This window comes from Hippopotamus amphibius, chromosome 12 (assembly GCF_030028045.1).
Source record: "Hippopotamus amphibius kiboko isolate mHipAmp2 chromosome 12, mHipAmp2.hap2, whole genome shotgun sequence".
Lineage (NCBI taxonomy): Eukaryota > Metazoa > Chordata > Mammalia > Artiodactyla > Hippopotamidae > Hippopotamus > Hippopotamus amphibius.
Genome location: NC_080197.1, coordinates 45,375,940 through 45,389,707, shown reverse-complemented (window position 1 = coordinate 45,389,707; position 13,768 = coordinate 45,375,940). Strand labels below are relative to the sequence as shown.

Here is a 13,768-nt window from a genome sequence, read left to right as displayed (position 1 = left end):
CTGAAACTCCACTCTCAGCAGCTTGCTGATTTAAAATCAGTGGGTATCAATGAACTTCTGGAGCGCAGAGAGAATGTGAAGTGAATGAATAAAATATACATGCACGAAACTGTGATAGGCACCCGGGAAGACAGAGAAAAGGGCACTCATTTCTCTGCCTTCAAAGTGCTTATGACGTATGAAGCGTTCATAAATATAGTCACTGAGGCCTTAGCCTGGAGAAGAATAACAAGCACCTTGAATTATTTGTCTGGATAATAAAGAAACTCACCTGGTATGAGTAACGATGTCTGTCAAGGCACCGCCTTCTAGAAATTCCATGACCACCCAGAGCTCATCGTTGACAAGGTAGCTGTTATACATGTCAACCACGTTGTCATGGTGATAATCCCGCATTATCACAACCTGGGCAAAGTGGAAAGATCCTGTTTAACTTAGGGTGGTGAGATTTGACTTTTTGTTTTCTTGTGGCTACATTTGGGCTGTGAGTTCAATTGATGGGGAGTACTGACTGGAGGTGAGTATTCAGAAGTCTATTACAGACAAAGGGACAGCACTGAGAGTAGTTGTAGGAATACAGGGGATCAAGTTAATAAATTCAGAGAAAACGGCAGGTCAGCCAGACACTGGATTGGGGGAGAATAAGGAGGAAAAACAGGCAGAGCCGTGGCATGGTCTGCATTCACAGGAGGGAGTTCAGTTGGCTGTTCTGGGGGATGTGATCTGATATCCCATGGGTTGCCTTTAAAACACATTGTCCATACTCTGCTGTTGGTTAACTGGGCAAAAGGGTCACCAACTCAAGGTAAGTAAGTCTCACAAATGAATGAAGTAAACAGTTATTAGAGCTGGGGCCACATAAGACCAATTTAACTTCTTGGGAGGTCTAAGCTGAGTCTGAAAGAGTTTGGACTGAATACAAAGGATCAGTCTTGAAGGTAAAAGCATTACGACTGGCATAGAAAGGCCAATTTGTGTCTGCTTGCTGGACAGAGCATCCAGGAATTGCCACCCTGTGGCTCTTTCTGGTGCCATTTTCAGAATGAGTGTTAAATAATAAATTATATAGTTGTTTAAGTTCTATTTACCCTGTCTGTTCTGGCATTGTGATTTGGAAATAAGTTCCAGAAATCAGGAGCTGTGGACTGGGAAGAAGCTGAATCCCATTCACCTGGTGCTCTCTGTGAGGCTGGGAGCATGGAAAAGAAATGAACACCAATGGAGCTAGAGATGCATGGAGCCACCATGGAAGAGGGTCCAAAACCACAGCTGACTGCACTGTTATAGTTGTATGAACTTGTTGTCTGACCCTGGGCTAATCAGGTAAACTGGGTCCAGCTTTCCTTGTTGCTAAATGGAGATAACATCTTTCTGTCTAACGCTGCTGTGAGAATCAAACCAGACCAATGCTTAGCACAGTGGCTGATCCCCAGGAAGTACTTCATAAAGAGGCAGGCATATAGGCATAGAAAAAGGGATGCTATTTTTGTATTTATATTTTCTGTGTCTTCTAACATCCTAAAATGTACATGTGCTATTTCTGAAATGGGAAATAGGATGGAAAGGATGATCCGAACACACCATCTACCTCATTAAAAAGCAGCTCTCGTCTCTGCTGCTTTCGGAGGTCCATTTTCTTCACAGCAACTTGTTTCCCCGTGTGTTTTTCAGTGGCTATGCACACAATGCCGGTTGACCCTTCTCCGATTTTGATAAAGTTGTCCAAGTATTCCCTGGGGTCTCCTGGGCTGACCACCAGCTGCAGGGCCGCCCGGAACTGTTCGTGGGACACCCTGGAGGGCTGCTGGTCTGAGGAGGAGCCCCAGCTGGGTGGGGGGTAGGTGCTGGATGAGATGCTGAGAGAGCTCAGGTAAGAAGCTGTGGAGATGTACTGCGAGCTGGTCTGCAGGGAAGGGTGGTGGTACAGGGTGGCTTTGTGGTACCCAGATGGGTACTGGTGGTTGCTTGAGGAATAGCCTGCTTTGCTTTGACTTTGAGGTAGTTTGGCGGGGCCCCTGGGGTAGGTGTCAGACCCTGACAGTGGAGGGCTGAGGACCATCTGTGCCCGATCGTAATCCACCTGGAAAGACAGACACAGATGGAGAAATTCACATGCTACCTCTGACCACTATTGCCATCACACAGCTGGTCCAAATGATGAGCAACGTTGCACAATCCGCTCATGGGTGAGGCTCACCTCATGAGGTCCCAGGATGCACTGCTCCCACCCTTCACCTGCCCTCAGACCTCCCCATTCAGCCTATTCCTTCCTCCTTCCCCATTAAAATCCCCAGAAGTAGACTCTGAGACCTGGATTAGAATACAAGTAGTAGGAGGTGATCCCAGGAGTTATGAAGGGGAAAATGCCAATACAGTAAGTCCCTTACATATGAATGAGTTCCGTTCCGAGAGTGTGTTCGTAAGTCCAATTTGTTCGTAAGTCCAACAAAGGTAGCCTAGGTACCCAACTAACACAATCGGCTACATAGTACTGTACTGTAATAGGCTTATAATACTTTTCACACAAATAATACATAAAAAACAAACACAAAAAATAAAGAAGATATTTTTAACCTTATAGTACAGTACCTTGAAAAGTACAGTAGTACCAGCTACATCATCGCTGCTTTTACACTTGCTTCCAGACATCCTGGGCTTGAAATAAAGATACTGTACTACTGTACTCTATACAGTACTGTACAGTAAAGTACACAAACGCACAACCACTTGTAGAGGATGCACGCACATGACAATGTACTCCAGACGTGAACTAACTTACGTGATTGGACATGCGAATGCATGTCCGCACCTTTGAAAGTTTGCAACTTGAAGGTTCGTATGTAGGGGACTTACTGAATATGTAAACGGGACAACCTAGTTTCCGGTGCAAAGCAGCTTTTCGGACAACAAGATAAACACATACAAATCAGTATAATATTTGGGAGAAAACAAAATTTGCAGGGCTGTGTGTGTGTGTGAAAGAGAAATCTGCTCAGCCCTCAACAGGATTCCAGTCAAGAACATTCTGCTCTGATTGTGAAGAGTGGATTGAGGGAACTTAGCGGAGAGGATGGGGAGGGCAGACAGGGCAGGGGTGGGGAAGCCAGTGAGGGGCTGTCGTGACACTAGGTGTAGGTTCCAGCAATCACTTTCTGGAAAAGATCAAGAAGGAGCTCTGGCCACCCCTGTTGGACCTCAGGCACCTTCTTAACCCAGCGCCCCAGGAAGTCTCTACCATTCGAATGGGATGTACATGGAATGACATTTACACGCCCACCCCCATCTTCTCAAAGGATCTAGATTTGCTCTAAAATGATGGTTACTAGCCACATGTTGTGATTTTAAATCAATAGAAATTAAAGTTAAAATAAAAACTTCCATTCCTCACTCATGTTAGTCACATGTCAGCTATTTAAGTCACCACACTGGACAAGGCAGATACAGAACATCTCCACCATGGCAGAATATTCTATTGGGTGGCACTGTTCTAGTTGAATTCACTGCTCCCCTGTGGTCCATTCATTCACTCATTTAGTGCACAATTAGTATTTGAGCAAGCATTTTGTGCTGGGCACCATTTCAGGTGCCGTGAGAAGGTCCAGCAATAATCACAATGGATGGTATTTCTGTCTTCCCGGAGTTTACATTCTAGTGAAAGAGAGAGATGATAAACAAGAAAATTAATAAATACACAGTATGTGGTCCAGCAGTGATAGGTAATATGAGGAACAATACAGCAGAGCAAGGGGGTTGAGAGTAACAGGGTGCTGTCTTACATGGCATGGCCAAGGAAGAGGAGCCGCGCGAGCAGAAACCTGGTTGAGGTCAGGAGCAAGCCCTGTGACTAGTGGGGGCGGGGGGGGGGGGGCGCAGTTCAGGCAGAGGGCACAGCACACGCAGAGGCCTGGGGAACAGCGTGGAGGCTCTCCTGGAGTGGAGAGGAGGCCGTTTGGAAAGACGGACAGAGAAGCAGCAGTGAAGGGGCAGATCATACAGGCTGCGGCAAGGACGCTGGCTGTTGCTGAGGGAGGTGAGAGCCGCTGGAGGCTGCTAAGCAGAGGGGAGTGACATGAACTTGACTCTGGCTGCAGGAGAAGTGGCTTTGGTGGCAAGAGTGGAAACAGGGATGCCAGTGAGCCTACTGCGGTCAACGCGGGCAGTGATGAGGGTGGGTGCTGCAGATGGGGCGAGAAATGGTGGCATCCAGGGTAGGGTCTGAACATGGAGCTGACAGGATTTGCTGATGGACTGGATTAGAATATGAAGGAGAAGAATCAGCGATGACTCCCAGGATATTAGCCTGAGGAACAAGTCACTTAATACGAGGAGCACAGGGGCGGGAGCAGACGGGCGGGCTGTGAGTCAGCCTCCAAGACGGCTCCCAGCGATGCCCGCCTCCCAGCGTTGAACGTATAGTCTCCTCCTCCATCGTGTCAGGTGGATGTGCGTGAGTGAGAGAACACGGTGGAAGTAACAGTAAGTGCCCTCTGAGGACAAAAAAGACATTGTGGCTGCTCTGCCCTCTCCCTTGGATCACTTGCTCTGGCTTTCTCCAGCTGCCATCTCGTGAGGACACGCAGAATCCTATAGAGAGGTCGTCTGGCCAAGAGCCAGCTAGAAACTGAGGGCTTCCACCAACAGCCGTGGGCGCCATCTTGGGCGTAATCCTCTGGGCCCAGGCAAGCCTTCAGACGACTGCAGCCCTGCTGACGGCGTGCAACTTCGTGGCAGACTCAAGGCCAGAATCACCCAGCCAAGCTAGCCATGGAAACCCACCAGAACTGCGTGAGGTAATAAATGCTCATTGTTGTTTTAAGCCATTACGTCTGGGGATGAGTTGTTACACAGCAGTAGATAACTATTGGGGGGAAACCCGGAGTTCCAGCCTGGCCACGTCGAGTCTGAGAGAGCTATTAAGCATCCACACAGAGATGCCACTTAGGTGACTTAGACATGCCTCCAGCCCAGGGAAGAGTTGAGGATAAAGACATGAATCTGAGCGTCATCAGTATTTAGCTGGTATTAAAAGCCCTGGTATTGAATGTGTAACAAAAAGTCCAAGGACTCCAATATCTAGAGACCAGAAAGTAGAAACTTGCAAAAAGGAGCAGAGAAGGAGTGGCCAATGATGTGGGAAAGAAACCAAGGGATTAGAATGTCCTGAAACCCAGGAAGGAAAGCGTTTCAAGAAGGAAGGAGTTGGGACTTCCCTAGTGGTGCAGTGCTTAAGAATCTGCCTGCCAATGTTCCGCGGCATGTGGGATCTTCCCGGACTGGTTTGATCCCTGGTCTGAGAAGATCCCACATGCCGCGGAACAACCAAGCCCGTGTGCCACAACTACTGAGCCTGTGCTCTAGAACCTGTGAGCCACAACTGCTGAGCCTGAGTGCCACAACTATTGAAGCCCGCACATGCTTAGAACCTGTGCTCTGCAAAAAAAAAGAAGCCACTGAGCTGAGAAGCCCGTGCACTGCAATGAAGAGTAGTCCCCGTTCACCAAAACTAGAGAAAACCCGCGCGCAGCAACGAAGACCCAACACAGGCAATAAAAATAAATAAATTAATTTAAAAATAATAATAATAAAAGAAGGAAGGATGTGATGAATGCCATGGAGAAGCGAAATGGGAGGAGGCATGTTGCTCATTGCACCTGGCAACCTGGTGGTCGTCTGGCACAAGGCAGGTATCTGAAGCTCCGGCCCCTCACACAGCATGAACAGATGCCTCTTCCACAAGTCAGGGAGCAAGATCTGCACACAGCAGGCTCCAGAAAATTGCTGCCATTGTACCATTCTCAGTTATGCACTGTCCATTGGCTCCCAGATCACACTGCTGGCCTCCTGCACTGCTGTACTCAGACAGCCTCGCACCAGCCAGCAGGGGCTGGGGTCCTGCTAAACCAGGGCCCTGGCCTGGTTGCAGAGCAGAGAGAACATATTTGAAGGACATATTGAGGGTTGAATTTTGATTCTGATGACCTGGGTCAACTCATTTAGCCTCTCTGAACCTCAGTTTCCTCATCTGTAAAACGAGGGTCATCATACCTCCATCATACCTCCCTCGTAGAAGGGGCTTTTATGGAGCTTACCCAGGGGCATCCTAGAGCAGCCTCATGTTTGAGAAAAGACTCTGGACTCAAAACCTTCTTCTGCCATTTACAAGTTGTTTGACACTGGGTAAGTTATTTAAACTCCCATGCTTCAGTTTTCTTATCAGTAAAATGAGAGCAATAATAATAATACCTACCTAATAATAGTAATACCTACCTCCTTAGGTCACTGTGAACTCTAAAGAACTGAATACAAATCGAAGGATCTGAGCAGTGACTGTTCCATACATTCTGTTCATTCATTCTGGGTAGTGTTATTATTATATATAGTGCTTAGCACAGCAGTGGGAGTTTAAAAGAAAATAATAAATAGTAACTACAGTGGTAATAAAACTAGTGAGCATTTATTGCATACATACAATGTACTGGTGGCATATATACTCCCATACATTAATCTTCTAAAGCAATCAGACAAAGTGTCTCTAACTATAATATATTCAACATTGTGTTATAATTAAGATGCTATATTTGAAATCAAGCTGATTTTTATCTAAGACCCTGGATTTGTGCCACACACAGGCAAAGCTGGCGTGTGTATGTGCTGGGCTGGAAGAAGACGAATCTCAGTGTAAATTAAATAATTTGATTCTTCCTTCAAATTAAGCCCCAGCTTAGCCAAGCCTGGCTAGTCACAAGGCCAGCGTGTGAGGGGAAGCGGCGTCTGTGACTTTTACTTTTGAAAGTCGTCCTGGGAGCCATCACTGCCATCGTCTCCTAGTGTCTTCCTGGGAGGATTTCCTCCCATACTTTAAGTGAAACTGAATTCATTTGCCACAAGCACGTACAACTGATCTCTGAAGAAATATTAGAAATAAAAGGCTGTCTCCTGTAGGAATCGCATTTGGCCACTGCCCTTCCTCATCAGAGTCTACTCTTCGCGCCTGGCATGTAGCATCAAAAAAAGGATGTTGGGTTGGTATAAGAGTATAAAGCAATTATTTTCCAATAAAGAGCTTGGGGGAAAAAAAAAAGGATGTTGGGACATCCCTGGTGGTGCAGTGGTTAAAGAATTCACCTGCCAATGCAGGGGACACGGGTTCAAGCTCTGGGCTGGGAAGATCCCACATGCCGCGGAGCAACTAAACCCATGCGCCACAACTACTGAGCCTGTGCTCTAGAGCCTGTGAGCCACAACTATCGAGCCCACATGCCACAATTACTGAAGCCCATGTGCCTAGAGCCTGTGCTCCGCCACAAGAGAAGCCACTGCATTGAGAAGCCGGTGCACCACAACAAAGAGTAGCCCCTGCTCACCACAACTAGAGAAAGTCTGCATACAGCAACGAAGACCTAACACAGCCAAAAAATAAATAAATAAAATTAATCAATCAATTAATTAATTTAAAAAAAGAAAAAGAAAAGGATGTTGTATCCGGCTTACATTCAGGTCTTTAATGCACTTTGAGTTTATTGTTGTGTATGGTGTTAGAGGATGTTCTAATTTCATTCTTTTACATGTAGCTGTCCAGTTTTCCCAGCACCACTTATTGAAGAGACTGTCTTTTCTCCATTTCCTATTCTTACCTCCTTTTCTAAATCAACCACACTCCAATATAATATAAAATAAAAATTAAATTAAAAAAAACAATTAAATGCCAAAAAAATAAAAAAGAAAAGAAAAGGATGCTTGTCTGCACAAATGGGACAATTTCCAGTCAGACAGAAGGCAGAGTTATTCACTGCAAGCTAAATGTCTTTGAAACTAGGTCTTGGAGATAAAACAGGGCCATCGTCTTTCATGGCTGCTAGGAAGAGGTGCAGATGCTTAAAAAAGCAGTGGATGAAGAGCAAACACTATTACAGGAGATAATTTCTGGAACCAGACTCAAGGGATACTGGTCAAAGGACAATGGACTTTTGGCTCCAGTGAGAGAACATGTGGTCCTTCCTCCAGGCTTCATCCATTCAGAGAGATGATGGTGGACAAACAGCTGGCTTTGGGAAGGAGAAATTCATAAGTGACTCTGTTCTGGCCACCATGTTGCTGAACAATGGCCTTCAGTTGGGTCCTGATGACCCAAGGGTTCCATGATGGTGACTATGGCTCGCCCACACATTGGTGGCTGGCCTTGTGATTTTTCACTCTAAGAGTCAAGCAGAAGGCAGTTAATCCCATTGTATGGCTGGTAAAACTGAGGCTCTGGGAGGTGAAACTGTCCCCAAGCAATGCAAGGCCAACTGTCCCAAACCTCCAACAAGATTACACAACCCAATTCTTCGGCTCAGGTCAGACCTTCACCCCCAGTGGGGGGGTGTCCCTGTCCCAGCTGTCGGGCACACTGGCACCACAGGCCTGCTTTCCTGCCTGCCTTGGTATTTCTACCACTAGTTGTCACCTCTCTGATCTAGGCAATCAAGTCTAGACATTCTCTTTTTGATAAAACAGAGGGGTATCTTACTGGGAGCCAATGATGGGTCCCTTCCATTAACCAACTGCTCTGTTAAAAACCTGTCCCACAGGAGTAACTCACACTGATGTTAATAATGATACTTGATATTTGCTGAGAGCTTTCCACGTGCCAGGCACTGTTCCAAGCATTTCATGTATGGAGCTGCATTTAAATCCCATGTTACACAGTGAGATGAAGTCCTGTAATTGTTCCATTTTACAGAAAAGCAATCTTGAGACACGGCAGGTATAAGTAGGTCATGCAAAGGTCTCAGAGCTCCTAAGAAGTCGAGCTGGGATTCAAATCCAGACAGTGTTACTTTAGAACTTGGGTTCTTGAGACCTTCTCAGAGCTATCCTTCAATGATAAGAAGGTAGACAGGGTCAGGACAGAGGTGGGCACAGTGTAGTGACAGCTACGCAGCGGAAGCCCGGTTACAGTGTTTCACTGGGGGCCCAGATGTATGAGCAGCCTGGGGCAGAATGCAAGAACTGGGCCAGAAAATGATGGATGATAATGCCTGGGGGAGGGGGATGGAAGAAAAATTAAGTGTGTGTGTGTGTGTGTGTGTTTTAACAGTCTTGGCTTAAATAAATCAGCTCAAAATATACAAAAAAGGAATAATCATCACAGCAAAATGAGTTGATCATATGTACCTAATTTATTGCTTTCATTTTTGCTTTGGCCAGAGCAGAATTTTGTATTCAACTACAATGCTCAAACTTTCTTCTGTGTGTTGGTTTGAGAAGAAAGCTCAAGCTTTGATCTATAACAAGGCCTCCTGGCCCTTTTACATGGCTCTTAAACTATTATAATTATTTAATTGTCCTACCTAAATCATCTTTCCCATGATATCCTATAGTTGTAAATGGATGAAACAAAAATGATTTGTACTGAAACAAAAATTATGAATTTGCCCATATGTACTGTTTTGTACATACATACAACTTTATGTCTGCAAGAAAGACTTGCAAAGGAGTAAAGCTTGAACTGGGTAACCTTTTCTACAACCTGATTTACAAATATATTCTAGAAAAAAAGGAGTACCTTTGGAGTCCACGTGGGCAGGCCTATAGCATCTCAAGAGGGATGTAGGATTTTATCATTTAGTGAAACCACAAGGTAGTGAAATTTTAATAAGGGAATCCAATGTGCCGCCCATCACCTGTGCCCCAAACCATTCCCAAAAGATATATGCATATAGTTTACCTTCTAAGACCTTACTGCAAGGGCACAGGGACCAGCAGCAGGGGTGGAAAGCCACAAGGCGGGAGAGAAAACAACTAAGAGACACCAGAAGGGCTTCCCCACTCCTCCGAAGAGAACAGTCCTGTGATTTTGTGGAAAAATATCAATCATTTCATACAAATGAGACCATGGTCTGCATACTTTTTAAGGGGGATTTCCACATGGCAAGATGTAATAAGAGGAGACCAGATTGATCTGCAAATTATCACTCAGGCTGATATCACCAGGCTGCCAAACTACTTAGTTGATGTCACAGGACCACTAATTGTCATTGGAAATCAGATATGTTCTGAGAAGGAATTCTCTCTACAGGAATCTTTGAATTAGGAAGCAGTCTTAGTTTCCTTCCTCTGAAATGGTTAATAACACATATTCATTTGTTAGTTTCCTGATGCCTTTTAGAACTCAACATAAATTAAATCTTAAAGAAACGGGCTCTACTCAAACCCAATCAAAAAATAAGAAGGGCCAAAAAAAAAAAAAAAAGCAGTATTATATGGGAATAAATAATCCTCAGTTAACAACTCAGCCAGACTGCCCTTCCACAATGAGCACAATATCTCCAAGGATAGGGTCAGACACAGGCTTGTGATGTATCAAAATTACAAATAATTATAGCAATGAATTCATTTAATCAATCAATTTCACCAGTGGTGTGCTGGAGTGGACAGGACATAAAACTCCACACAGCTATCAATTGCTCCGATTACAGCTGGCTGTCAGCCAGAATTCCCCTGATCCGTGTTAGTTAAATGCACATTAATCTGAATTTGGCAGTGTAATCAAGGACCTAACTGAACTGTGAAATTGAATTCTGCGGTAGAACATCATTTGACCATTTTATGCCAAGGCTGGGAGAAAAGGCTCGGTGGAGGGAGGGAAAGAGAAAGAAAAGAAGGAAAAAAATCCTGCGGCAGCATCTATTTGTCACCATGGCCTTCCATGCTGGTGATAGGCAGGCTGCGGCTGGAGGATTGTGCTGGACATGTGTGCGTGTGTGTGTGTGTGTTTGTGTGTGTATGTGGGTGTGTGTGGTATAAGTCTGCGCCCATCCCAAAGGATGGAGTCTCTCTTCCCACGCCCCACAGTTACAGGGGATGGGAGGCAGCTGGTTCCAGTGTCTGAGTGATACTCCAATACACCTTTTCAAAGAACAATAAAGCAAAGAGATGCCTCATCCCCAAAATGAAAAAAGCCAGACCGCGTGCTACTTGTTCTTCATAAATCAAATGCAGGATAAAAGTGAATAGTAAGGCTCTGAGCAAGCAAAGGACATCTTAAATTGTCCTTACTTGACTCAAAGCGAAATGTAACAGGACCACGCTTGGCTTGGGGGAAAGAAAAACGTCTCCTTGTTTTTCTCCAGGATTCGTGGGAGAATCAGTACCCGGCTTTCTCTGTAGAGACATTTTAAAGACTGACGGTTAGGGGAAGGGGATTCATTAAACCCTGTGACCTGCATCCCTCCGGTTGTGCTCTGCAATTCCAGGGCACGCCGCTGATGGGGGCTAGTCCCCACCTGCCTGGCCCATGGCCAATGGGCTCCTGTGTCTCCATCCCTGACTTTCCGGCCTCAGCGTCTCCCACCGAGGTGACTGCTGACACGAGAGCTCCGATTACAGGGTGGTAGGGAGTTGTTCCACCTCTAACGGCATCTTAATAGACAGTAACTGCTGTCCCCACTTGAGGCGAAACCTTGACATGTGCTACGGTCCGTTTCCTCCAAATTACTTACGCTCATTTACAAAATGGAGTGCCCCTGTTTCAGAGCCTATTATATTGGCTGGATGACAAAGAGACACAGCACACACTTTGAGCTGGCATTCAATTTCAGTGAAAGAGGCACGTATATCACCGCAGGGAACAGCGGTCAAGAGCAAGACCCAGTAGGTGTTTCCTTAAGGTCCTGGTGCAGGGAGCTTGGGAAGGAGGTTCAGTTCTGGACGGTCAAACACTTGCTGGGTTTCCAAACTGCATGCAGCAGAAAGCCATTCACCATGTTTAGCTTTTTTGTAGGAAAATCTCCCACATCTTGATGTTGGAGTCCCATTTAGGCTTGTAGGAGTTTACACCTTATGACAAGAAGTTTGAAGAGTCATGTATTTCCCTGCCTTACAAAATGAACGGCAAATGCACACCGAGAGTTCTGACAAGTGACTCATGACCCCTACAAAAAGGCAAACCCTAGTTATTTGAAGAGATGAATCAATCTCGTGATACTGAGCAGGGCCCTGTGGGGCTCCCGGGCACAAAGCCCTTCGGTGTCCCCTATTTCTTTGATGACAGGAAACAGCCTTCATTCAGCCTCCATGACCTTCCCTGAGTTCCAATGGGCAGATTCAAGCAATCGTTAATTAGGGAAGGGAGGAGACGAGCGAGACCAAAAACTGTCAAGAGCAGCCTCGGGGCAGGTCCCGTTTCCCCATCAATGAATACACACAACAATATCTCTGAGCTATTTTGCAGATACGGAAACCCCGTCCAGATAGGAGAAGTTAAGGATTAAGGATGGCAGGCTGCCCTGAAGCAGGGAGACCACAGACCAGTCGGACTTGAAGGCTGCTGATGCTGACTCCTACTTCCCTCACCACTAACCAGTCAGAAGAACGTAGACTTGCTACTGCCTTGATTCTTATCGCCTACCCCTGACCACGAGCCCCTGACTATAAGACCTCTCCCTGTTCCCCAGGGACGGGGGCACAATTCTTGAGGCACTAGCCTACTGTGTTACCTCTTTTCCTGGCAAAGTAATAAAGCTATTCCTTTTCTACTTCACCCAAAACTCTGTCTCCAGGATTTGATTCAGCACCAATGCACAGAGAAGCTGAGCTTTCAGCATCACTGCAATCAGCAGGCTCAAGCGGGTATTTCGGGCTCTTCTTCCACCTCAGAATCAGTTCATCCAATTAACCCCCCACCGTTGCTACTCCAAACTCTAAGGATGCATTCTCTATTCAAGAGCAGATTACTCTGACCTGTGATCTATCACCGCCTGCAGGGACATGGTGAGGGGAGGGGGGCTGCACCTCTGGGGATTAGTTCGCTGCTGCAGAATATGGTTCAAATGTGTCAGGGCCTCTGAGAGCACTGGGACGGACAATGCCAGCTTAGAGTAATTTCGTTTTTAATTTGATAATGGGAAAACCCGCTTATAATGACCAAAATACAATTTACTTTGAACCACAAGAACGTTCACGGGAAGATGAGTTCATTCATATGCAAAGGACGTCTAAAGTCTCCATCAGAAGGGACAGATGTTAGAAATGTTGCTCTGAATCACCTCTTTGGATGTTTTATGAGCCTTAATGAACAGACTGCAGGAGCCCATGTGTAAAGAAAAAGAAAAAAATTCTACAGGCAATACTATCCATTGTTATATTAAGTGATTAAGCACTTTTCTCTCTTTCTCCCCTCTCCCTCCCCCTCCCCCCTCTCAGATTTTTGGCACAGCCCATCAGATTTCACCAGCCTCATCATTTCACTACCCATCAGGCCCTAAAGTATCTATGAAAAGTGTTCTGCTGGGATCCTTACTAGATTAGGAGCTGCAGTTTTGTTCCTGGAGCCTTGGTTGAATCTCGGTGTGACAAGTACCACAACGAACGGTGAGTCATTAAACTATTCGTTCAGGAAGGCTGAGCACACTGGTTCAACTGCTTTTCCTTCCAGGGGAAGCAAAATGATAGCCGAGCCGTGAAAAATCATTGCACGGGTGACCCTGGAAGGAAGGTCTGGGGAACCATGCCACTGTTTTTCTTGCATTCTCTCTCTTCACTCAGAACCCCTTAATATGCTATCTATTTGGGATGACCTGGGCCCAGCATGGGTCACTTTGCTGCTCTGTGCAGTGGAGATGAAGAGGGTAAGGTGGAGGGGTTGGCTGGCAGGAACCATCACAGCTATACATCTATAGAGATGATGGTGCTTGTCTTAATGCTGCTAAATTTCCTGTTCTCTCTTAGCAGCTGGCTTTAACAGGAGGTCTGAGAATTTCATGTCCATTCTGGAGAATAGAGAAAG

The 13,768-nt window shown here is 45.8% G+C and overlaps 1 protein-coding gene across 1 annotated transcript in view; it reads right to left on the bottom strand.

Moving 5' to 3' along the window:
• The window catches only part of PAK5 (p21 (RAC1) activated kinase 5), a 352,938-nt gene that overhangs the window by 24,034 nt on the left and 315,136 nt on the right, over positions 1–13,768 (bottom strand). The window contains exons 5-6 of the mRNA XM_057702212.1: positions 1,589–2,080; positions 272–405 (exon numbers count right to left, since the gene is read on the bottom strand). Coding sequence (XP_057558195.1) covers positions 272–405; positions 1,589–2,080 — 626 coding nt within the window. The remainder of the gene's footprint in view (positions 1–271; positions 406–1,588; positions 2,081–13,768) is intronic.